The sequence below is a fragment of the Macaca thibetana genome, chromosome 14, assembly GCF_024542745.1.
Source record: "Macaca thibetana thibetana isolate TM-01 chromosome 14, ASM2454274v1, whole genome shotgun sequence".
Lineage (NCBI taxonomy): Eukaryota > Metazoa > Chordata > Mammalia > Primates > Cercopithecidae > Macaca > Macaca thibetana.
In genome coordinates this window covers 84,711,725-84,737,105 of record NC_065591.1, presented here as the reverse complement: position 1 = coordinate 84,737,105, position 25,381 = coordinate 84,711,725, and the positions used below count along the sequence as shown (strand labels likewise).

Here is a 25,381-nt window from a genome sequence, read left to right as displayed (position 1 = left end):
CTTTATGACACAAACTGGTTTATCTTGTCTAATTGCATTGGCTATTACAGCATGACAGTAAATAGTAGTGAACATAGTGATGCTCTTGTCTGATTCCTGACTAACAGAAAAAATCCTCTAGTTATTCTCCATTAAATATTATGCTAGTGTTTGGCTATATTTCAGAACATTATTTACTTTTAAAAATAAATGCAACCAGATTATGGCTATCTGCATAAATGGCTGCACTATCACTCACTTTGGTACAAATATGCCTTTTTTGAGGAAGAGACAAGCGGTGGTGCTACCACCTCCGTGCCAGGATAGCTTGCCATTCAGAGTCAGCTGGACATGGGACAAGTTTGCCCTGTAGTAGTTTGTGGTAGAAAAAGGGTTAAAAAGTGTGCCAGTAAAGTTTTGGGTATTGTTCTTATCTCCACTGTATTTGCAGAACCATACTAGATTCTTTGAATGCCAATTCTTTCATTCAGAAAGTTCAAGTTAACTTAGTCAAGATGCTAAAATATTTGTGTTCAGTTATATTAATGGGAGGAAAAAGCCTTTCCGGCCAGCAAGCCTGCCCTGACCTTCATGAAGTTTCAAAGTTGATGTGCTCTTGAAAAGCTTGCCTCTTTTTGCTTGCTTTGTCTTAAGCCTAATCTACAGTCAGAACAAGTGTTTCTCTGTAAAAGACTTCCTTCTCCTCATTTACTTTTTATTTCCCACAGTCGGGGCCATTTGTGAGCTCCTGAACTAACAAACAAAGCAAAGTAACTCTCAAAGATGTTGTATTCAAAATGGTAATTGAAATGCCTAAAGAAATACAATGAAATCAAAGCAGGAGGAAACTCGAATATAGGAAGTCTCTTCAGAGCTGGCTTCAATGCTGCCCACCACAAACACTTTGGGTTTTGCAGGCTCTTCTAAGCTAAGTCTGGGTAGATGCCAAGCTCTGCTTCACAAAGGCTCATGGTATAAAGTGTCCATGGGGCGAGCTGTAGGGTGAAGGCGCTGTCTTTTATTAGAACCAATTAAGTCCTAAATTACTGAAATTCTCTTCTGCCTCTGCTGGCATTTCAAAACCTTATTTAAAACATTCTATAGTTGTGATTTCAAGGGTGAAGCCCCTTGTATTCTCCTCAAGCTTGTAAGTTTTGTTTTTGAATGTATAAGTGGAAATATCACATCAGCTTGTACTTGTTTTACAGTTTATAAATCTGTATCACATTCATTTCCTAGACTTTATTTTTTATGGTTTACCAGTGGGGAAAATGAGAATTGGAGAAGTTAAAAGATATGGCTGAAGTCCCTATGTCAAGGCCAGACTCAACCCCAGGTATTACAGAGCCAATTCTGTATTCACCTCATCCTATCAATTCCGTGTGCATTAAGTTACACACACATTAAAAGTAAATGCACGTAACATTTATACATACAATGTGTACAAATATTATGTACTTTGCTATAGAGAAATCCTAATTTACAAAATAGATAACTGATTCCATTCTCATTTCAGGAAAATTCATATGAGGTTATTTTAAATATAAAAATCCCTGGTCCCTTTAAAATTAGAATCTATTTTCAAAAATTGATCTCCTCATAAATTGTCAAGCCCAGATCTATTATACACAGTAACATTTTATTATTATTATTTTATGAGACAGGGCTTTCCTCTGTCTCCTAGGCTGGAGCACAGTGGCACAATCATGGCTCACTGTAGTTTCAGACTCACACCTCAGCCTCCCAAGTAGCTGGGACAATTGGAGTGCACCACCAGGACCGGCTAATTTTTTGTTTTGTAGAGATGAGTTCTCACTATGTTACCCAGGCTGGTCTCAAACTCCTGGCCTCAAGTGATCCTTCCACCTTGGCCTCCCAAAGTGTGGGGATTACAGGCATGAGCTGCCACACCTTGCTGTAGGGTTTTTTTTTTTTTTTTAAATTAAAAAAGAAAGTCTTACATTTTAAGATTTGGCTTGCTGCCTTATTTTATCTGTATACATTTGTAGTTGTTCCAGCATTTTCCTAATCTAAATACACAAGGGAAGTGTAGGCCAGTGCCTTTTTTTTTTTTTTTTTTTAGATGGAGTCTCGCTCTGTCACCCAGGCTGGAGTGTAGTGGCATGGTCTTGGCTCACTGCAACCTCTGCCTCCCAGGTTCAAGTGATTCTCTCACCTCAGCCTCCCAAGTAGCTGGGACTACTGATACATTCCACCACCCCCGGCTAATTTTTGTATTTTTAGTAGAGACGGGGTTTCACTATGTTGGCCAAGCTGGTCTCGAATTCCTGACCTCGTGATCCGCCCGCCTTGGCCTCCCAAAGTGCTGGGATTACAGGCGTGAGCCATCGCACCCAGCCAGCCACTGCCTTTTTCACTGCCAAGAGGCAGATGACAGAAAAGGAGATGAAAGAAAAACCCTGATGAGGGAGATGCCCTGTGGGAGTCTGTTGTTCTAGGGAATCATAGAGCAGCTTTAGCAAAAGTGATTTGTTTCTTCTCCACTTTTAAGTAGGTTCAGGATGAAGGGAGGCCATAAAACAAACTCCACATCTTCAAGGTAAACACCTACTTTTAAAGGAAGTAGGCCAATTAGAAACTCCAAACACAGCAGTTAGAGATGACAGAGGAGGAATGAAATCCTCAAAGCACTGAAGGTCAAGACTAACCTTAGGAATTCAGGTCACAGCCCTACCAGCCCTAATACGTGCAAGTCCTTTGGGAGAAAGACTGGCCAATTTCATTAATTGCCTTTGTGAGGCTTTAGAACTTTGGAGATTATCAGAGAGAGATTTTTAAATCTCAAATTTGGCTGTGGAGCATACAGATACAAGTTGATTTTCCTATCTTTTAAATTTTATTTTAATTAATTAATTTTTGAGACAGGGTCTTTGGAGTGTAGTGGTGTGATCACGGCTCACTGCAGCCTCGACCTCCCAGGCTCAGGGGATCATCCTGCCGTCCAAGTAGCTGGGATTTATAGGCGTGTGCCACGCCTGTCTAGTTTTTTTTAGTTTTTGTAAATTCTGGGCTGGTCTTGAACACCTGGGCTCAAGCAATCCTCTTGCCTTGACCTCCCAAAGTGTTGGGATTATAAGCATGACCTCTGTACCCAGGCCTTTAATTTTTTTTAGAGACAGGGTCTCAGGGCATGATCATAGCTTACTATGACCTTGAACCTTTGGGCTCAAGTGATCCTTCTGCCTCAGCCCCCTGGGTAGCTGAAACTATGTATGCATGTGACCACCACACCTGGCTAATTAAACAATTATTATTATTATTATTATTGCAGAAACAAGTTCTCATTGTGTTGTTCAGGCTAGTGTTGAATTCCTGGCCTCAAGTGATCCTCCTGCCTTAGCCTCCCAAAATGTTGGAATTACATGTGTGAGCCACCGTGCCTGGCCTTCCTACCTTTATAAGTTTAAAGGATTACTTGAATAAGAAGAACATAAAAACCACAAAATCACATGAGTCCCTGAATCAAATCAATGTAACTTTTAGATTATAATTTGGACATGGCTGTCTCTGCGTTTTTTCATAATAACAATAATAGCCACACACATATTTTACAGCTAATTTTAAGTGAGAAATAAACATTAATAAAGCCTGTATGTGTCTAGCATATCACAGAGTCCAAGAATCTTCTCATAATAGCTTATTTCATCTTATAATTTATGAGGCATATAAAGTTTTATCCTCATTATGCCGAAGAAACTGAGTCTCAGAACGACTGAGCTGCCTTCTGTAGTAACACAGACAGCAATTGGTTAAGTGCTAACTTCAACTTGAGTTGCCTAATTCTGAGTTGGTGCTCCTTTCATCATACCAGATGATTTCAATAATGAGTTAAAATGTGTATTTCATATATATAAAAGTGTAGGAAAATGTTCCTGGACTCGTATATGATTTTGAGAAGAAGCAGGTTTATATCTTTTTACCTGTGTACACCTAGGCAGGCCACCTGAGCAGTCTGTGTCTCAATTTCTCACTGGAAATGAGTGTAATGATAACACTTGATTTAAGTATCCCAGAGTTACAGGGAAAAGAAGCTTAAGAATGAGCCTTATGGCCAGGTGCGGTGGTTCTGTGGAAGGCCAAGGTGGGTGGATCACTTGAGATCAGGAGTTCGAGACCAGCCTGGCCAACATGAGGAAATCCCATTTCTACTAAAAATACAAAGTCAGCTGGGCTTGGTGGTGGGCGCCTGTAGTCCCAGCTACTCCAGAGCCTGAGGCAGGAGAATTGCTTGAACCTGGGAGGCGCAGGTTGCAGTGAGCCGAGATTGCGCCACTGTACTCCAGCCTGGGTGATAGAGTGAGACTCTGTCTCAAAAAAACAAAAAACCAAAAAAAAAACCTTATTACTTCAATAATTATTATATAAATACCAGGTATCCTATATTACTATGTATTTTCATCCATTAACTCTTTGAAAGAGCCATGTTCTAGTTTCATTTAAACTTGCTCTGATGATGCAGTAACTCAGATTGGTTTGACAGATATATGGGGAAAGTTGCTAAAATTCATAATTTCTCATCCTTGGTAATGTGTGTCTCTGGGGCCCAAAAGCTCAGTGGGTTGAAGTGAGAGCTATAAGGAGGCTGAAGTATTTTGCTCTCTTCTTTGAATGGCTGACTATCAGACATTCTGATAGCCACAGGCGGCATCACGTTCCCCAAGCTGCCATCTTAAGAGTGTCTCCTTCATGATTAGTAGGGCCAGGTGAGTTTCTTTTCCTGCATTAGAACAGATATCAAAAATTTACTCTTGCTTTTAAGAGACAGCATTGTGTAGTGGTTAAGAGAGCAGGATCTGGAACCTGGATATAAACCCTGATCTACTCAAGTTATTTAACCTTGCTTTGCCTCTCTTTCCTTATCTGTAAAGTGGGCATGACAGTAGTAGGTTATTTTTCTATTTGTACTATAGGCTGGGTGCAGTGCCTCATGCCTATCTATAATCCCAGCACTTTGGGAGCCTGAGGCAGGCAGATCACTAAAGCCCAAGAGTTCAAGACCAGCTTGGGCAATGTGGCAAAAACCCACCTCTAAAAAAAATACAAAAATTATCTGGGTGTGGTGGTGCATGCCTATAGTGTCAGCTACTTGGAAGGCTTGAGGTGGGAGGATCGTTTGAGCCCAGGAAGTCCAGGCTACAGTGAGCCGTGATTGTGCCACTGCACTTCAGCCAGGGCGACAAAGTGAGACCCTGTCCTGGAAAAAAAAAAAAAAAAGTTACCATAAACTTAGAAGCTTAAAACACTGATTATCTCATAGTTGTGTAGGTGAGGACTCAAGGCCGAACTCAAGGGTTGGCATGAATGTGTTCCTTTCTGCACGCTCTGGGGATGACTGCCCCAAGCTCATTCAGGTTGTTGACCAAATATAGTTCCTTGTGGTTGTAGAACGGAGGTCTCTGGTTTCCCTGCTGGCTGTCTGCTGGGAGTCTCTCTCAGCTCCTTAAGGCTGCGTTAATTCCTTGCCATGTTGCCGCTTTCACATTCAAATTAGAAATGATGTCTCAAGTCCTTCTCACATTTTGAATCTCTTACTTCCCCTTCTGCTGCCTCTCTTCTGACTCCAGCTGGAGAGTTATCTGCTTAAGGGCTCTTGTGATTCGACCGGGCCTACCGGGATACTCCAGGATCCTCTCTGTATCTTAAGATTTATACCCTAATCATATCTGCAAAGTCCCATTTGCCATGTAACATAACATATTCATGAATCCAAAGATTAGAACATGAACATCTTCTTGGGGAAGTGAAGGAAGGAGAGCCCTGTTGCCTACCACAAATACCACCTGCTTCACTGAGTAACTATAAGAGTTAAATGATTTTGTTTTTAAGGATAAATATATGTAAACACTTGGGTTTTTAAATCTATTTCATGTGTTTCAGTCTGTTATAGTCATTATTCCATTATTCTTTTGGATATTCATATTATCCCATCTTTAATCAGTGGAAATCCATTTGAGTTTCCTCTTGTCATGCTTTACCATGATTCCAGTAGGCTTTTCTGTCAGGAAAAGATGCCCTAGGCTCCTGCTCCAAACCTGCAATTATCCATTTCTATGCAGAATCCTGACTCCTTTCCATGGTAAGTGGTATGTAAAGACCACAGTCTGGGCACCATGGGTAGAATTCCTCTTAAAATGACTTTGTAGTGCTACTTTATGTTTGGATGGATGATAACCCCATCCTCCTAGGCATTTCGTTATTCCCACTCCTTATGGGCCTCTGTTTCTACCTGGATACTCTCTATTCCTCCCCTGCTCATAACAGCCAATGCTCCTTGTGATTCCTCAACTCTTTTCCAACCAGACACAGTACCAATTCCTTCAACATTTTCATTCCCCTGTGCCAGACACCCTTCAGACATCCTCACTCATCCCTGGGCTTCTAAGACATTAACACGAGGAACACTTCTGTAATGTTTAGTACTGGTAGTACCCCTTTCTCCCACAGACTCTTCCTTTAAAAAAAAAAAAAATTCTCAAAGAGAGTTAATTTCCCGTTTGCTGTCCAGGGCTTTGGTGGACAAACAGTCCTTCTTAACCCAGAGCAATAGTGCTTTGAAACACCATGGATAACAGGCAAGCCCAGTGACAGAGCTGGGGAGCCTTCAGAGGACAATGATTCCCCCAGGTATGTGCATATGTTTCCCAGGGAGTGTTGGGGGCTGCATGTTGAAATTTTCAACTAGAGTTACTGGCTGAAAAAAAAAGTGTTAAGGAGTTAGTTTATCTTAACCATTTTTAGATCACATACCCATTTGAACATCTGATGAAAATTATGGACTTTCTCTCTAGAAAAACATACACATGCCAAAATTTACTAACAAGTTCATGGGCTTCAAGGACCTTTTAGGAACGCAAACTGTTTTGTAGGGTTCAAGTTGTTTGTATAACTAGGTCCTGATTTGCACGGGTTTGTTAGAGACAGCAGGATTTGAAGTGGGGCAGGGGTCTGGATAAGAAGGCATCAGGGTGCTGGTTTAAAATCACTCCAGTGAACATTAGTCATTCTTCGGTCCAGGAAATTGCTAATTCCGGTGCCAGTTCATGCACTATCTGCTATCATTCCACAACATTAGTAGTGTAGAGAATGAATAAGCTTTTAAAACTTGGGATAATTCTCAGGACACAGTGAGCACTAAAAAATGTCAGTTGATTTTAGGCAAAGAGAAGACTATTACAGAGCCACCAAAGGCAGCCATCCTGGCATGGCACATGAGGAACTGGGAAAAGCCCACTAAGATACCTTTGGCCTGGTGTGGCCACAGAGCCCTTGACAAGTTCTACCTCATGTGCACTGAGGGTGCCTTAAGGCACTGTCTTGCACTTTCCACCCCAGAACAAGTCAGAAAGTATCCAGAATAGCCCTCACTAAAGGACGGGGATGCCGCCACCGGATCTTCCACTTCATCTGAGGCACTTCATCTGAGGTAAATCCCATGTGTGCCTCAGAGAAACTAACAGGTGATAGGAATAATAACAATAGCAGCAGTAGCTACTATTAACTGAATTCTTACTACATTTAGACCTCATGCTGATACTCTGCATGCATAAACTCATGTAATCCTCATAGCAACTCCCATGTTGTAGGTATTGGCACCTCCAAACAAGAAGACCAGGGTGCAGAGAAGTTAGGTGACTTGCTTGAGGTGACTCATCTGTTTTGTGGCAGAGTGGAGATTGGGATGCAAAATTACCTGCTACAAAGCCCATGTTGCCAAATACTAACATTGTATTACAAAAAGCATAATAATATCCCCTACAAAATAAAGAACTAGTTTATGCAGAGGCCCTTGTCCATCTTGCTAGGAGGTTTTTGTCAATGTTGGGATGCTGTATTCTTACGTTTAGTTCACTGGAATCTTTTCAGCCTAAAACCCACAGGACCTTCTTATGTTTTGTGCTCACACTAAGGAATCTCAGTAAAGAAAAGGATGTTTATCATTAGATATTGTAGCTCTGAGGCACAAGAATCCTGTGAGAGTTGGGAGAATAGGACAAAACTGAAGGTGAAGGAAGGGTTTTCATGTGGACACAGAATCACTGAGGATCTGATTTATTTGACATTTGTGAAGCCAAGTTCAACATGTTGTTTATGGATGACTTGAAGCCCTGTCATATCATGTTTTATGATTCCAAATGAACAAAGCAGAGAAAAGTTCCCGCAGGAGAACTGAACAGGTGTTTTGGGGCTACAGGACATTTATTTAGTTATATGGTGAAGGTTATCTGTTTGATGGTAGAATCATTAAGTTGCCCAGGGTCATGCATGGGAACATGCTTTCATGGTTTCTAAAAGAAATCTGGAATGCCTTTTATTTCCCAAAACATCCTTTTGTAAAAGTGTTCTTGACATGGAGGGTGCTGACTAATTCAGAGAAGCACTCCTACCACCACCGCCGGGAAAGCTGTGGTAAATACGAGAGAGGCCTGGATTGGCAGGGGCTGGTGAGGTGGTCAGGCCCTAAGATAGCTCAGTAGACAGAGTAATGACTTCCTGATGGTAATACCAATGACATACAGGTATGTACTTTGGAAACTCTTAGTTCCCACTTCGTACAAAGGTCATGACTCTGGAGACACAGAGTGACTTGAACGCTTTTGACAAGAAAATCTCTTGGCATCCTTTATTAACTTCCTTATCTTGGCCCTACCAAAAGGTGCCTCAAAGTTCACCTAATTCTCTAACTCCTTCTAGACAGCCCTGGAGATAAGCCTAACTGTATACTAGTCAGAAACAAAATAAACAAAAACAGGACTCAAACGGTGTGTACGTTCAAAGTTTCGTAATACATGTTTCCATATTAACTTGAAAAAAATGAGCACATGTCAGTCACCTGGATTTAAAACTCTGAATCACTGTGACCTTAGTACTTAGCATCTAGAACTGCTCCTAGCTCATGGTAAGAACTCTAAAGATATTTGTGGAACAAATGCTGTTAAATGACTTCTCATCTGGTTCTAATAAAATTCTAAAGTAAAAGTATCATTGATAATTTTTGTTGTTGTTAACATGAATTAGTTTTGTGCTTTGGAGATCCAGCATATCTGCTGCGTAGACTCTGCTGAATATGTATCTACTATTCATTCACTTGTTCTAAAAATATTCAATTTTTAAAATATCCATAATGGTATTCTGGGCACACTGAATACCATTTAATTCAACTGGTATGAAACTCTGGAGAAAAGTCTGGAAATGAATATGGTTTCATGCTTTATTTATATTTTACTCAAATATGTCTTATGTTTTTAAGTGGCACTAAAAAGTCAAGGTTGAATATGCTAAGACAAGGCTAATTTTTAAAACTTCAATTCCCATTTAAAATGGATTAACACTTAAGACAGCAATACAGCAGGTGGGTTGTTTTGTATTAGTCTTTGGGGGCGTGCTTTTGGACTGTGTGGTTCTCATAACACCCCAGCCATGGGTTCTTTCCATGTGTCTATATTTTAGCCTTGAAAATACCCTGGAACAGCATGGTTTTTGATAGGGTGACTATATAATTTATCGTCCCAAATGGGGCAATTTTGAGAGTTAATGGGGTCCTTGACCCTGGCTGCATGTCAGAATCACATAGGATTTCTGTGGCTGTATTTACTGAATTTCATATTTTAGAAAACTAATTTTGGTTTATTGTTACATTCTACATTCTTTGCATTTCATTTTGCTGATCAATGAACAATATATTACTTTTATATAACAACTATGAATAGTCAGTTAAGGGAAGGAGAATAATTATGCCAATGCCACAGACATAAATGGGACTCTTTAAGGCAAACAGGGTCATATGATCATCCTAGTTACTGGGAAAGGATGCCGGTTGGAGGATCAGAAATTGTTTCACACTGGCTGCTGTATTATGTGCAAGTCACTTCTCCTCTCTAAGGTTTTAGTTTATTCAAATGAAAAGTAAAGGAGTTGTACTAAAATGAACCCTATTGTTTTCTACAAATTCTACCATTCTTTGATTATAAACAGATTCAAAGGAAAGAGTTTCATTATATTTTTCAAATAGTCTCAAACTAAGAGGCAGCTGGCTAGGCAAACACATGAAATATTCATCCTTTCTTCTTTTTAAAACAACATAGTTGCAAATGCTTACATCATATTTAAGATGAATCAACGCTTGCTTCAGGGTTGGCAAAAATTTCAACTTCACTACCTGAAGCATTGTGTTCAGAAAGATTCTAAGGACACATCTGGGCTCAGCAGAAAAATGGGCCTTGATGAATTAGTGATGCCTTCTGGGGTTAGAGGAACCTCAGAGCTCAGCAGGGACTAAGAGAGGGGTTTCAGCATATGCATATGTGCCAGCTCTCTGCCATAACTGGCCTAGGTCTCTGGTGCTAAAAAATAAGACAACAAAATCTTCTCATATTTAGTACAAGTCTGCCTCATATTTATATGTAACACTGTGCTAGTCTCAGAAAGATGTACTGAGCCACATGAGAAGTCCAAAGATTTTCTTTTCCTCCTGCTCTCAATGCCCTTTCACATGTGCTCAGGTTGCAAAGTATGAGGAGTGGTCCTTGACCCTGGCTGCATATCAGAATCACATAGGATTTCTGTGGCTGGGGTCCAGCCACTGGTGTTTTTAACCTCTCACCACAACCAAGGGGTTCTACTATACAAACAGCAAGGATAAAGAGGCTAGAATGGCAGAAGAGAATCAGGACACCTAGATCCCAGTCCTTTTTCTTTACTAAGGCTGCATGACCTTGGATACACTACTTACCTTATCTAAGTCTATAAATGAATTTGGACTCTTAGGTATTCTTTAGCTATAACTTTCTGTGACTAAAAAAAAAAAAAAAAATGAAGAGGTAAAGAATAACATGGTGTGTTAACTCAAGTAAAATAGATGTCCTCCTCTTTGTAAATTCAAGGAAAGTTGACTTTATTGTCAAACAGAAAAATCTACAGTAGATGATCAGGAAACAAACACGCATCACTTTTCCATGCATGATCAATCACAACTTCTTGAAAGCGGCAGCTAAGTCCTATGATATCATCTACAGAATCCCTTTTCTTAATTGTTCTTGAAAATGGTTTTTGTAAACACTAGAAAACCATGGACATAATTTACTACTTCCATTACATTTTTTTTTTTCATTGCTTGCACCCCTGACTTTGGCAGCTATTTCAGCATTCCTGCTATTCAGTAATTTAACATCTCACCTGAGTGACAGCAACATTTGTCCCATCAGTGACTTCCACACTCATATTATAGATGGACCTCTGCTCTGCGTCCAAAGGTTTTGCGATGACAATTGTCCCAACACCCTTCTCTGCGTCAAAAGCGCTGTCAAAATTCCCCCCTGATGATTTCACAGAAACATGAAATTAGCAAATCTGAGAACTTATTACATGTATTATATCATATATCTTTAAAGGGAGCTCTTATACAGAAATATTTTTTTGATAGGCATCCCTATGGCTCAATTTTGTACATCTTAAATGGGACCTCTTTATTTCTAACTTGATTCATAGTTCAAAACACAGCCTCTACAATGCATAACAAATGTCACAAAAAAGGAATGTATTGCAAAGAAAAACCTCAGCAGTAAATGTTAGAGTAGTGAAGCATAAACTGACCCCATTAAATATTTAGAAACCTAAAGGCCCTTTAACCTCCTGTGGCTTCACCATTAGAAATTTGTAGATCTTTTTGTTTTTTCCAAAGTAGATTAAATTCTAAGTAAATAAATAGTCCAATTATTATTAATAGAATGAGTACACATTTAAAATCTATTCCAGGATTGATGGTAAACATTTGGCTGCTAGAATTCAGATTCCCTTAATTAAATGTCAGAAATAAAATTATGAATTCTAAACAGTAAAAAAAAAAAGCAAAAAAATTTTCATATTAAAAATTCTATATCTGCGAGCTGGGATATTTATAGAAATACTTATGTTGCCATCTTGGTAGTGTAAATTATTTTTCTCCTAAAAAGGCAGAAAGCCTAGGGAGAGTCACAAAATAAAATTGGGAAAGAAGTAGAAGAAAACATCAGCTTATATGACACCAAATTACAAAACAATTTACATGAAAGTTTAGAAAACTTTACTTTCCCCTCAACCCCCTGGCCACATGTAACTCACAGTCTGTGAGTGATGTGCTTAAGACAATATTGCCGTTGTTGAAATCACTGCTGATGTTTCCACCTCTGGCAACCAAAGTGCGGTTTATGATCTTCCCAAAATGAAATATTTTTTTGAGGGGGAGAAAAATAATGGAATGAATGTTGGAACAATTTTAATTAAGCATGAGTGTATGTTCACAAGCTCTGCTTCTTTTGGCCTGAAATTTCATGGTGTTGATTTTGTTCTCAGACAGTAATTTTATTTAACTACAGCATATAGGGCAATGTATTTATTGAATTTCATATTTTAGAAAACTAACTTTGGTTTATTTTTACATTCCACATTCTTTGCATTTCATTTTGCTGATCAATGAACAGTACAATATATTACTTTTATATAACAATTATGAATAGTGAGTTAAGGGAAGGAGAATTTTACCTGAATTACTAGAATCTGATGTACAATGACATGAAATAAATAATATGGTTTACTTAAAAAAAAACCTGGCCATATATATATTTCAAATACTTATTACTTGCTGCTGTCATATACACTTAAGATTATTTAATTGCAAGAGAGAATATAATTGCCCTTGACATTTAATTAAAGTTATGGAGAGATGAGAGTATCAGAGAATTGCTCAGAGATTATATACTTTTTTAAAAACTTCATCTAAAAAGAGACTCATTTTCCAATTAATATCTTTAATTGATTTGATGAGGAGCACTAAATATTAACTCCAAAAAAATTGTTTGAAGCTAGGATAAGGAGAGAAGGGGGAGTCTAGGCTGAAAAGGGAAGCAAGCCTTAGGTCATTACCATTTCTTATTCAAAGGGAATGTTTCATGTTGATAACAACATGAAACAAAATGGAAGTCTGATTTGAGTGTCGTGAAAAACCATCTTCATGAACAAGAGAAAAAAACAACAACATGATCATTTGCTATTAAGCGGTACATTCTGAGAAAAAATTTGCCATGGAAACTTTCAAAGAAAGGTCATAAAATTGCCTCATAAGTCCTGTATGGAAGGAAAGATGAGAATGCAACTTCTCAGGTTGTTTCTAGTGGGTATTAAATCCCATTTTGAATCCCATTTAGAATGTTTTCTTTACCAAAATGTTAACTTTCTTAAATCTTAGGGTCATGATATTATTTGGAGGTGGGGAAAGGAGTCATCCTCTAATGTTGATTATTTTTAAATGTGAAAATGTGTGAGTCAAGTCAAAATAAAGATTATGCAAATTATAAAACTGTAGTTTGCTCCAGTTTAAAGATGATTAAAAATACATTTTAGAGAACCAGCAAGCATAGTTTGAGTTTGAGTTACTGTCTAAATGGGGCAGTCCAATTTGCTCTGTTTCACTGACTTTGACTCACATTTTCCCCAGGGCCCTGTACAAAAATACATAATCATCTCATGCGCTTAGTGGCATAACATTTACATATGGCATATAGAGTGTGTGCTTTTTCTTAGTCGTTTTTCATATCAAATAACATTTTTGGCTAATTTTATGGTTTTTTTTTTTTTTTTTTTTTTTACAGTTTTCTCTCTTTCTGTGTGTGTTCATATATGTATTTGTGTGTGTATGTGTATGTGTGTATCTCCCTCAAATTCTTTAGAACAGAAACCTCCAAAGGGACAGGGGAGATAGACCATTAGAAGAGCAGAGCCAAGAGCACTTGAGGGAGAGCCTACAAACTATGTTTCTCAGTTTACCAATATAGTTAGCAGCCTCGGACACTCATTTCCAGGACATTTGTTCCTAGTTAAACTAAGATTTAATGTAAAACAAAATCTTCCATGAGTTTTAAAATGAATTTCTGACAAGGGACACAGAATCTAGACCAGCAGTTTACCATCAACCCTCACACAATTTAATAACCTACCACTTAAGCATCCCATTTTATAAACGACTCCATATCTCTCCCCCAGGTCTCATTTTTCAGGCTCCCTTTTAGCCTGAAAGTGATTTCATTTTCATAGGAAACCATATCCAAATCGTCCAGAGTGAGAATATCAAATGCAAGGAGTCCATTTTTGCTAGCAGCATTCCACTTAAACAAGGTGTGCTTCCTCAGAGCCAGTAACAGAACATGCAAAGCCAGAGTGTGTTTGGTGCAGCAGCGTTAGGCTCAACAAAAGGTGGGGAGGAGGGAGGACACCGCAGAGCTGGTCTGAGTTTCAACAAAGTGGGAAATTAGAAAAGTCACAGCCTGAGCATTGCTGCAGGGGTGTGCGGCAGAGATGGTTAAAAGCAAGGTTGTGAACAGCCCACATAACAGATAATTCACATTAGGGACATATCTCTTTGACCATTTTTGGTCAAGACAGGTGTAATAGAGTAAACAAAGAGCAGATGAAGCACACTGGATTTCTATTGGATTCTAAAGTTAAACATCCCAAGTAGGAATGTCCTAAAAGGCTTTAAAGATGGGACATAAGTGGAAATATTTTGAGCCAGCAGCTACTGCTTAAATGTGCTGGGCATTGGAGCTGGGCCATGATTCACTCTAGTTTTTCTTTAAAGAAGGGTACGAAGCACCTCTGTCCCTCCATAAAGATACCCAATGGTGAGAATCACACAGCTTCCCCTTTAGAGAAGCTTCCAGGTACCTCCCCTAGCATATGATTCTATTCCACTCCATGCGTAATTGTAAAAATACCAGCCCACATCTAGTTGTCACCAAGGGGGAGGTGTTATGTGAGCAGCTTCCAGAACATGGAGCTGCCGACTCTCAATGAATTCAGGGAGTTGTGCACAAGCTGTTGATTCAGGTTCAGCATGTACACTGAAATTAAGAAAAAATGCTAAACACCAGTTATGGTTTGATCTTGAAAATGCTAAACACTAATTACCATTTTCCCCTAATTTTCTGCCTTGAAATGAAAGCAAGCACAATACCTGGCTGAAAAGGATATTTACTTGGAAGACAGGGGACACCAGGTGGAGGTCAGGAAAAAGTGGTCGGAAAGAAAATCCCTTCTAGAATTGAGTTTAAAATTTATTTTCTTAAAACCGTTAATAGTATATAAAGTGTTTCTAGGCTTCTTCTTATTTTTCTGAAGTTTCTTCAGATGTGCTCCTATGGACCAGACTGTTGCTATGGAAAAATGAGAGGCTTATTTGGGATCAAATTAAGGAAAAGGGGCAGAATAGGGGAAATGAAGTGTTTGATATCAGTTGAATAACTTGGAGCAAGGGTCACCCTGATGCAGGAGCAGTTGTAATAGAAATAACGCATGAACATGGTTTCTCTCCATATCACTGGGTAAGAGTCTTTTGTTAGAGAAATACAGCCACCTGATTAGGGAAGACCCAGAGGTTTCCAAGCTCTAGCTGAAGAACAAGGCTCTACTAGTGCTACCAGAGACTTCAACTGGCCTACTTGATTCTTCTCTAAATGGCGATGGCTCCACTGGGGACAAGGTTCAATAAAGACAGGCAAAAGCTTATGACACAGCAGCAGCCTGGAGCCCAAAGTTTGAAGGAACCTATGACAAATGAAGGGTAAAAGCAGCCTTCCTGCAACACAGAAAGGCATTTCAACTTGAGTTGGAACTATGTGCTATCACTCAGCAACGGAGAATCATTTTCAAAGAGCAGCCTTACAGTAGGCGAGATAAAGAAGGATATTTTAGGTGCTTACGATTTACAAAGAAAACTATTTTTGTAGCCTAAGTCAGGTGAAAAGCTAAAAAATGGGTGACAGCACCCCCTATCCATTTGCAGGTAAAGAGGAACTGTCTGAGGTGCGTAATAAAGGTGGCCTTCTCTATTCCAATATTTGCCAACAGAATAAAGATACAGGGACTGAACTGTGAACCAGATTGCATGCACATTAGAGAGTCTGTAAATCAAGGAGCTGTGGAGTTGAAATCATAGTCCCCTGAGAAGTGTGAAGATATGTGATAAAGCCACAAAGGATTATGGGTTATTTGTGTTCCCTTCAGTTTCTTTCCCTTTTAACACAGAGAAGGAACATGCTGTGCGTTGGGCTGTTTAAACGCAGAACAGCTGAACTTTATTATGTTTCCTTTTAATTACAGCTTTCTTAACTCAGTTACAAGTAGGGCTTCTGTTTCTGGAAGCTGAAAAGTCTCACTGCATAACATTGTAAGCAGTGGTCTCCTTGGAGGCACAAGAAAGTGTGTGACAGATCCTCGATGCAAGGGTCCAGGCTTGGTAACAAAACCTTGCTCGCTACCCCATTTTTGTGAATTCATATCATGGTGGGAGGCAAAGACATGCAGTTAAGCAAGATTTGGGTTGATTTGGAAATGCAGAAATGAGGCGACTTTACTCTCAGGGGAAAAGCATGCTGAAACACTATTTCTGCTCACTTAATGAGAATTTATTAGTCATAGCATTTGTAAGCTGTAAGTGCCATGCCAAGATGATGTCTTCTCTGTAACTCAGTGTCTCTTTAGGTGTCTGCATGCACTAGGTCTAAAATGGAACCAAATCCTCACTCCCTTGGAAGAGTCACAGAGTATTTACCTTGGCAAGGCCCATACTTATACCTGAGACCTCATTTCAGATCCATGCTGACATTACATACCTAGTGCCTATTCCAGGCATTCACTGCTATGTTTCTTAAGCATTGAGGCGCAATGTTCCCTCTTTCCCCTGTATGTTAGCTTGGCCAGAAAAGATGCTTAGGTAAGGAGGAAGGGAACAAAGAGATGAGAGTTTCCACGGCCGAAGATAAATAAGCAAGAAATCTTGAAAGCGAAAATAAAACATCTGAATATGATAAAGGAAACAATAGGTATTTAGAGAGGGGGAAAGATGTTGTCAGCACATTGAGAAAAAATGACTCTGATGGATTAGAAAGATTTTCAAAAGGAGGATTTGGTGGAACGCAGACCGTATCAATACTGAAGCAACCAGCACCTGGGAAAAGGATTTTACTTCTGCGCTGAAATAAAGATTTGGTGTTTCAAGATGTTGTTGGCTGGATGTGGGGATGGAAATAAAATCATGTTCTGTTTGGGCATCTGGCCCAGTAAGTTCAATTTGGAAAAGAAGCTTGGCTAGATGTTACCCGATTTACAGTGAAATCTCTGTGATAGAAGCATCCAGACCAGAGGGACAACCCTGTAGGTCCTCATTCAGAAACTTACAAGTGCCCTGAAACTGAAGGGAGTCTCTAGGAAGAGCGTAGCATTTAGAAATACACCAATGAAGAAACATGAAAACTGATGCCATGTTCTTGATGACGGACCCTGGGTCTATATTTAAGGTAGCTTAAAGGGACTCCTTCCAGGGAGGGCTCTCATCTGTAAACTGCCTCTCTCTTCTTGGACCAGTGATGTTTCTATTTTGTCAAAGGTGCGTAGGTTGCCATGGCCGGTAGCACAGTGGAAGGTCACACTGACTCTGAGTAGGTTCCAGGAGGCATCAGTAGGGTTAGCATAGTGGCTGCCTGGGGTATCTCCATCACTCACCATAGTTTATTCCACTCATCCTGGGTTGGTAGCAACAGAGATTGGCAGGAGGAAGGAATGAGGACACATGGGCCTTAACCATAGGGGTTAAGAGTGGAGACAGGATAAGCACAAATGAAAAAATACAGCAACACTCATCATGCTGACATGAGAAACTTGCAAATCAGGTTACATGCAGTACTGCTAGGCATGCTTACCTACAGACAGTCACACACACACACACACATGCAGGAACGATGAAGAGTTGCAAACCTGACCTTGATAACTAGGGTCAAGCAGCTGGTGAGACTGACCATTACAGAAAGGCATGCCAGTAGGATTTCAAAAGCAGACTACAAGTGAGGGCATCCCGGGGCACATAGGTGGTAGGTGGGATGTACCACGGGTCAGCAGGTTGCGTGCACGGATCATGCCAGGGAGAGATGTGACACTGTCCGGCTGTAGAGGTGCTTGGAAACTGGAGTGTCCAAGGAGGAGGGAGAAAAATCAGTGGCTGATGAGAAAGGGTAACTCATCTCATCTCAGGACAGCACACTAGACATTCTGTTACCTATTTGGTTTCTGCTGCACTCTCCTTTAGGTTATTTAAAAGAAATCACTTTTTTTTCTTTTACTGTTTTTTTTTTTTGAGACAGTCTTGCTCTGTTGCCCAGGCTGCTGGAGTACAGTGATGCAATCTCAGCTCACTGCAACCTCCGCCTCCCGGGTTAAAGCAATTCTCCTGCCTCAGCCTCCTTAGTAGCTGGGATTACAGGCACCCGCTATCAGGTCCAGCTAATTTTTGTATTTTTAGTAGAGACGGGGTTTTGCCATTTTGGACAGGCTGGTCTTGAACTCTTGACCTCAAGTGATCCGCCCACCTCAGCCTCCCAAAGTGCTGAAATTACAGGAGTGAGCCACTGTGCCTGGCTAGAAATCACTGTTGCACATGCCTCTGGAAACCTGGCACTAGTGGCACTGTTAGAACTGAATTGCACTTTCTGTGACTCTGATTGGGGGTGGAAGTGAAGAAATCATTAAAGGTGACTGTACAGACAACCAGACCATGACTACGTGCAACCCTTTGTTGTGCCAAGAAAGAAGAAACTGCATCAGATAATATCTTACGAGCTGAAAGTTACTGAGAAGATAAAGAAGTGGAGACCCCTTTCATGGATCAGAAGAAGTTTCATTTCAAATATGTTGAGTAGGAATGAAGAGAGAAGTGAAAGCTTGGTGTGAGGATGGCCATGTACAGGATGGCATGATTAATACCAAGTAAGTAAAACGAAAACGTTCCACTGTCATTCCATCAAATGAAACAGGTAGAAAACAGCTCTTTACTTTTTGGAAGTTCAGAGGACTCTCTACAGAGGTTTGATTGCCGGCCATGGGGCATTCTTTTTCTGTGCCTTGTTACAACCGTTGTGGAACTTTCTAAATGCTTATCCCAAGCACAGCGATTCCTACGGGGAGAGGCATGTTCCTGCCCATCCTATCCAGGCAGTGACATGGGGAAGGAAACGATTCCCCCAGACCAACTCTCTCCTGGATCCCCTGCCTCCCACTGAGAAGCGTGGGAAGTCAGCTTTAGCTCAACGCAGTGTCGGATTGGGCAACACACACTCTCCCCTCTGTTTTAGCAACAGCCTGTTTTGTTTCCTGGTCCTCGGCACTCATTTCCTCTCCAGTGCCTCTCCCTGCTGGTTTGTCAAGGGCCATAGTGCTGTTTTGCCCTTTCCTTTTGCAGCCTGGCGTGCTTGCTTGCTTTCTTTCAAGGAATTTAAAGGTTGGCTCCCAGGGTCTATCCTGCATGCTTCCATCTGCTTCCTCTATTCGGCTTGCGGGGGAGGCTGACTGGCTATATATCTAGGTTCCATTTCCTGCCCTTCCTTTTGTGGACCACAGCCAGGGGACTCTCCTGATGGGGCTATTGGTGTATGAATGGTACTACCGCTGCAAAACAGAGGGACTGGAATACATTTTAATTTCTTTTTCAATTGGAAAAGGCCCAGTTAAATAAACCAACCTACAAAAAGATAAAAACAAAACAACAAAAAGCCCACATACCTCAAAAGCAAAGAAACAAAAATCAAAACAAACCCCCCCAAAATCCAAACCCTATCAAACTCGAACAAAGGAAGTCATTGGATACGAGTAACGCAATAGCTGTTAGAGGCATATATGAAATCTGTGGGCTGCACTTCAGCCTGTCACAGGCAGTTATGAAAGATGTAATTCAATTTGCTTAAAAAAAAAAAACCGTAAAAGGCAGATTGGATAGCTGTATTTTAGCAAATGTGTTTGCACTAAGGGTACCTTCTGTTGAACAGTTCTGCCCACAAGCTGTCTGTAGAATATAGAACATCTCTCGAGCATGCTTGCCACCTTGAAGCAGGGCAGTCGGGAGCAGAAAAAAAAAAAGAACAGAATGCAGAAAAAAGGTGAAGAAAAAGAGAGAAATGAAGGACAGCAAGTCTAGTACCATCAATACATTTAGAAATGAGATTAGCCAAGTGTGACAATAGAATTTAAATGACACACAGAAAGACATTAAGATTGCAGTAAATAACGTACTATGGAAAATCCAGCCAGAGAGCACTTTCGGTTCAGCTTAGCTACAGAGTTGGAACGAAAGCACAGGTCGATTATTCATTTTACTGGCTCTTTTGCATTCCAGCACTATACATATTTTAATCTTGGCACTAATTGTTAGTTTTTTGCTTTCTTTCTTTCTTTTTTCTTTTTCTTTTTCTTTTTTTTTTTTTTTTTTTTTTTTTTTTGCTAGTTGCTTCAGTCAATTATTACATTGCACGATACTGCTCTGTAAGACTCGAACTTACCAACTATGTCAAACCACAGAGGGGTGTTAGCTGGCTGCACAGACACCACCCCTACAATTTCAGTCACTCTATCACTTTCCATGACTGTGAAGTTATAAAACGGCTCATCGAAGGTCAATGGTATAGGCGAAGGGGGTGGTTTCTTAATCCATTCAATGTGGAGGCGGGCCGTGGAGGATTTCTGTGGGCGCCCATTGTCCACTGCCTTTATCTACTCACACAGGGAGAGAACAGAAAGATGTCTCAGACCTCTGATTGTTGTAGAGTTTGGATCTGTCACTCATGTTGCTGGGCCAAGAGTCCATCTTCAACACAGTGTCAGAAAGGGGAAGAAAGGAGCAGAGTTCTGGGGAGAAAAGGCTTGGGAATGGAGGGGAACAACCCAGCCATGTGTAGACCTTGCACCATGTTTGCCAGCGGCTCTCTGGACCACCGTCAACGTTACAGATATGGAGATCTTGAAAGACAAATGCTGCACTTACAGTTTGTGGTGATTTGTGGCCCTGAATAATAGTTACATGAATAGAAATAGCTAATTTGATTCCTGATAGCATGATCCTGAGCCTCACCTTTGGTGGTGATATGTGAAAGGGAAGAAAGTGCATTGTGAAACCTTATATATGTGTGAATGATATGTGCAGAAATGTGTGTGTGTATGTGTGTGTGTGGTTGTGTTTTGCAGTGTGTGGTTGTGTTTCTCAGCTCCTTCCTTCTGCTCTTTGTGATTGATAGCAGCACAGGATCCCAGGAGCAAGATAGAGTGGGCTGGGAAAGGGAGCAGCCTGGAGCTAGCTGCCTTGAGGCCCTTCAGTTTTGTCATCTGCAGAAAGGTAAGAGAGAACTCTCTCGATAGCACAGTCCCCGGAAGCAGCGTGGAAGGGAGGACAGGGCTAATGACTCTCCTCTGTGGTCATAATTAGCTGATATAAGGGCTGAGGAAGCAAGTCTCCCCACCCAGCTGGGAAGGGTGAAGAGTCCAGGTGAACTCTGGACTCAAATGGGAGGGTCAAAAGCTCCAAGAAGCAAAGGCCAAAACAAAACAGAAAAAAAAATAAATTTTTAAAAGGACTTTCAAGTATTGCATTTAAAAAATAACATTTATAGGAACATAACTGATAGCTACAGCCTTTCCAAACAGTGACAATGCATAGCACCCTCATGCTATGTGTTCATGAATGATTGCTTTGCCCTAGAATATCCCTGTGGGGTGAGAAAACTTGAGGATACATGTCTTAAGTCAGGTTCCCCCAGGAGCTAAGACAGGTATTTGAGTACAAATGGTTTTTTGGGGAGAAGTGCTCTCAGGTGAAAGGGAATAGAGATCAGGGTGGGCAGGGTGGGAGTTAAATCAGGGTGTGGTCCTGGCTGACCAGAGGGATCCCATGGGGAGCTCTGAACCATTAATTGCACCACAGTTGAATCCAACTTGAGGCAGGGGGATTGGACTTTTGTATCTGGGTGTCAGTCAGTCAATGGCTGTGGGATGCTAGACTGGAGGCTGGGAATGTAGACTTTCTTTCACCAAGAATCATCCAAGGATGACTCTCTGGAGAAGAGGGCAGCTGTGAGCCATTGACAGCCAATACTTGCAGCAGTTGAGGGACAGATAAACCAGTCTGAGAATGGGAGCTGGGCAGGACACCAACAGTATCCACTTGAATCTATCCAGTCCTCAAAGATTCCCAAACTGCAAGTCTCACACACCTGCAATGGCACATAGCACATCAGAGCTCCTAACAGTAGAAACAGAGCTGGTGTTTTACTGTAGTTTTTTTCTCTGCCCACTGTTCTGGCCACATAACTGAGCACAGCAAGGAACCCACATCTAGACCACAGGAAAGAAAGGATAAATCAAGAGACTCAGGCCATCATTTAAAATAATAAAGGACAGACCTAGCAGAAAAGGATAAAGACAAAGAGAAGAGTGGTGGATGGTGCTGACTTTTTTTTTTTTTTTTTTTTTTTTTTGAGACAGAGCTTTGCTCTGTCACCCAGGCTGGAGTGCAGTGATGTGATTTCGGCTCACTGCAACCTCTGCCTCCTGGGTTCAAGTGATTCTCCTGCCTCAGCCTCCTGAGTAGCTGGGATTATAGGCGTGCACCACCATGCCCAGCTAATTTTTTTTTTTTTTTTTTTTTTGGTAGAGATGGGGTTTTACCATGTTGGCCAGGCTGGTCTGAAACTCCTGACCTCAAGTGATCTGCCTGCCTCGGCCTCCCAAAGTGCTGGGATTATAGGCATGAACCACCGTGCCCAGCTGGTGCCAACTTTTGGTAGTTGTTGGGACCCTGGACCATTCTCATTGCTTGTAAGGATACCAGCTGCCTTTCTGGAATAGGCACTACCTGGCTAACGTGGTTGGGGTCGGGGGAGCACACTGGCACTGTAGATACAGGAGCTTTAAGTTTCTACATGAGATGGTTCTCATGCTTGTTTTCACTTTTCTAATTTAATAAAAAATTCAGTCACTTTATACGTGAGTTTTCCCAGTTTTGATGGAATAAACATCATTGTGATTTGTGTCTCACAATTTACACAGCTGTATCCATGCTCTATCTCATTGTTGATAATTTCAAGGTTGTTTTCTATGGGAAGTCACGGGGACATGGTGAGAGATATGTTCAGTGGTGCGTAGGATGTGTTGCCCTGCTGTTCCCCTACCTGTAGTTTACATCTATGTTCAGCACTTTGAGGATGATTTAGGGCTGCAGAAAGAGTGGTTGAGTATGTGGTGAAACAGGCTGTGGCCTGGGAATGGGGGAAAATGCTGACAGGACACAACCAAAGGAAATTGTCTCGTCATTTAAGAATATCAGTGAAACAGGCAAGAGTTCTCACCTGCACTTGCCTCCCAGAAAGAACCCTTCCACAGATGTGTGGTTTCACTTTTTACTCTAAAGATTTATTGCTCAAAGGAGTATACTCGAATAAGAACATAACTACTTCCCCCCATCCGCCGTGCTGCTGCAGTTTGGAAGGTCTTACCGTTAGGATGTCATAACTCCCTGCTGTAAACTGCTTTCTAGAAGAAACCATCCCAGTTTTAGGGTCAATAAAGAACTTTCCGTCGTCATTCCCATCCACAATACTGTAGGAGATTTCTGCGTTGGGGCCCTCATCTCTATCAAATGCAAAAGCCCTGTAAATGGGTTCTCCTCTTTTCTTTCGGTCACGTTCCGGCAGCTTGATCTGGTAGACCTTCTCTGGGAACTGGGGCTTGTTGTCATTTTCATCTAGAACCTGAACCACCACCCAGATGGTTGACTGTTTTGGAGAGGGACCACCATCCGTCACAGTCACCTGAAAAAGAGAGTATGATGTGATCAGAAAGGAGAAAAATTATTCTTGCTATTACACGTTAACCATGGGTGTTTCTTTTAATGCATGAACAATGCTATACTATCCAAATTCTTTTAGTATTCATTTTCTTCTCTCTTTTTTCATCTTTCTAGAGACTGAATTGTGTTCCCCTTAAAATTCACATGTTGATGCTCTAACCACCCATGTGTGGTTATTAAGATTAAATGTGATCATAAGGATGTCCTGATCTGACAGAACTAATGTCCCTATAAAAGAGGAAGAAACCCTAGAGATCCTATCTCTCTCTGCCATGTGAGCACACAGAAGAAGGTAGCTGTCTGCAAGCCAGGAAGAGAGCCCTCACCACAAAATGAGCCCTGCTGGAATGTTGACCTTGGACTTTCCAGTCTTCATGCTGTAGTCTGAATGTTTGTGACCCCTCAAAATTTATATGTTAAAACCTAATTTCCAATGCAATAGTATTAGGAGGTGGGGCCTTTAGGTGGCGATTAGATCCCAAACCCTCATGAATGGGATTAGTGCCCTTCGAAAGAGGCTGAGAAGGCTTGCTTGTCCCTTCCACCGTATGAGGACATGGCCAGAAGGCGCCATCTAGGAGGAACAAGCTATCACTAGACACTGAATCTGCTAGTGCCTTGATTTTAGACTTCCCAGCTTCCAGAATTGTGAACAATACATTTCTGTTCTTTAAGTCATCCAGCCTATGGTATTTTGTTACAGCAACCAGAGCAGGCTAAGACACATCTCCACATGATTTGATTTTTACATTGTCATTGAACAAAAGGAAAACTGTGATATATGTTCCACTGTTTGATGTCTGATTTTAAGTACATTACAATGTCTTTAACAATCACAAAATACTTTTCTGTTTCTCTCTGGAAAATGCGAGGGGGATGTACACCCCTTCCCATGTCACTGTGATGCTGTTCTTATGTGTGCCTGTGAAAATTGAGACAGAAAAGAGTAATAAAGAACACATACATAAATAATTTTCATGGAAGATATAAAAAGACTTTACATCCTAGTGTGAATAATTTTCTTATTAGTCATAGTGATAATCAGTATGATATTAATACCTAACATGTGGATGGTGTGACACAGTTTATAACACACTCCTTCATGCATTATCTCATTCACTTTCCAAAACATCTTCTTCAGTAAGTGAAGCAGGTTTATTTATTCCCATTTCACAGATGAGAAAACAGAGGCTCAAAACAAACCATTGTTAATAAGCGGTAAAGCTAGGTATTAAACTTTTGGAAATTCTTAATGTTCTGTTTAACAAAAAAAGTGGAAGAACCCATATTTAATCTTTAAATCATTAGCTTGAATGAAACAGATTATTACTTCCATATATGTATTTGGAAGCTGGAAAGAACATAATGATGCACTCAGCATTAATAGGAGAAAAACAACAGTAAATCAAAGCAGCTGGTCTGCTATTTTTTCACCTAATAAAACAACCTGACAGATACAACTGAAACAAAGGCCAAAAATGTGAGAAAACACATTAAAGGCTTTTTGCAAAATGGAATTGCAATCTAGTTTAGTTTCTCTTACAAACTGCCTAGGAGGATAGCTTTAATAGACTTAAGATAAATTTTCATATGAGTTTTTGCTTTCTTTGAAAAATCAATCAAGTTTCCTTCCAAGGTTATTTTCTCAATTGCTTTGTTGTGTTTCACAAAAGAACCACATCGGGACCAAAA

At 40.6% G+C, this 25,381-nt stretch overlaps 2 protein-coding genes across 2 annotated transcripts in view; both read right to left on the bottom strand.

Moving 5' to 3' along the window:
- Positions 1–25,381, bottom strand: part of FAT3 (FAT atypical cadherin 3) — a 687,549-nt gene that overhangs the window by 109,199 nt on the left and 552,969 nt on the right. Inside the window, exons 5-7 of the mRNA XM_050759265.1 lie at positions 23,337–23,651; positions 20,352–20,562; positions 11,173–11,312 (exon numbers count right to left, since the gene is read on the bottom strand). Of these exons, the coding sequence (XP_050615222.1) occupies positions 11,173–11,312; positions 20,352–20,562; positions 23,337–23,651 (666 nt within the window). The remainder of the gene's footprint in view (positions 1–11,172; positions 11,313–20,351; positions 20,563–23,336; positions 23,652–25,381) is intronic.
- The window catches only part of CEP295 (centrosomal protein 295), a 1,096,927-nt gene that overhangs the window by 913,256 nt on the left and 158,290 nt on the right, over positions 1–25,381 (bottom strand). The gene's annotated exons all lie outside the window — the stretch shown is intronic.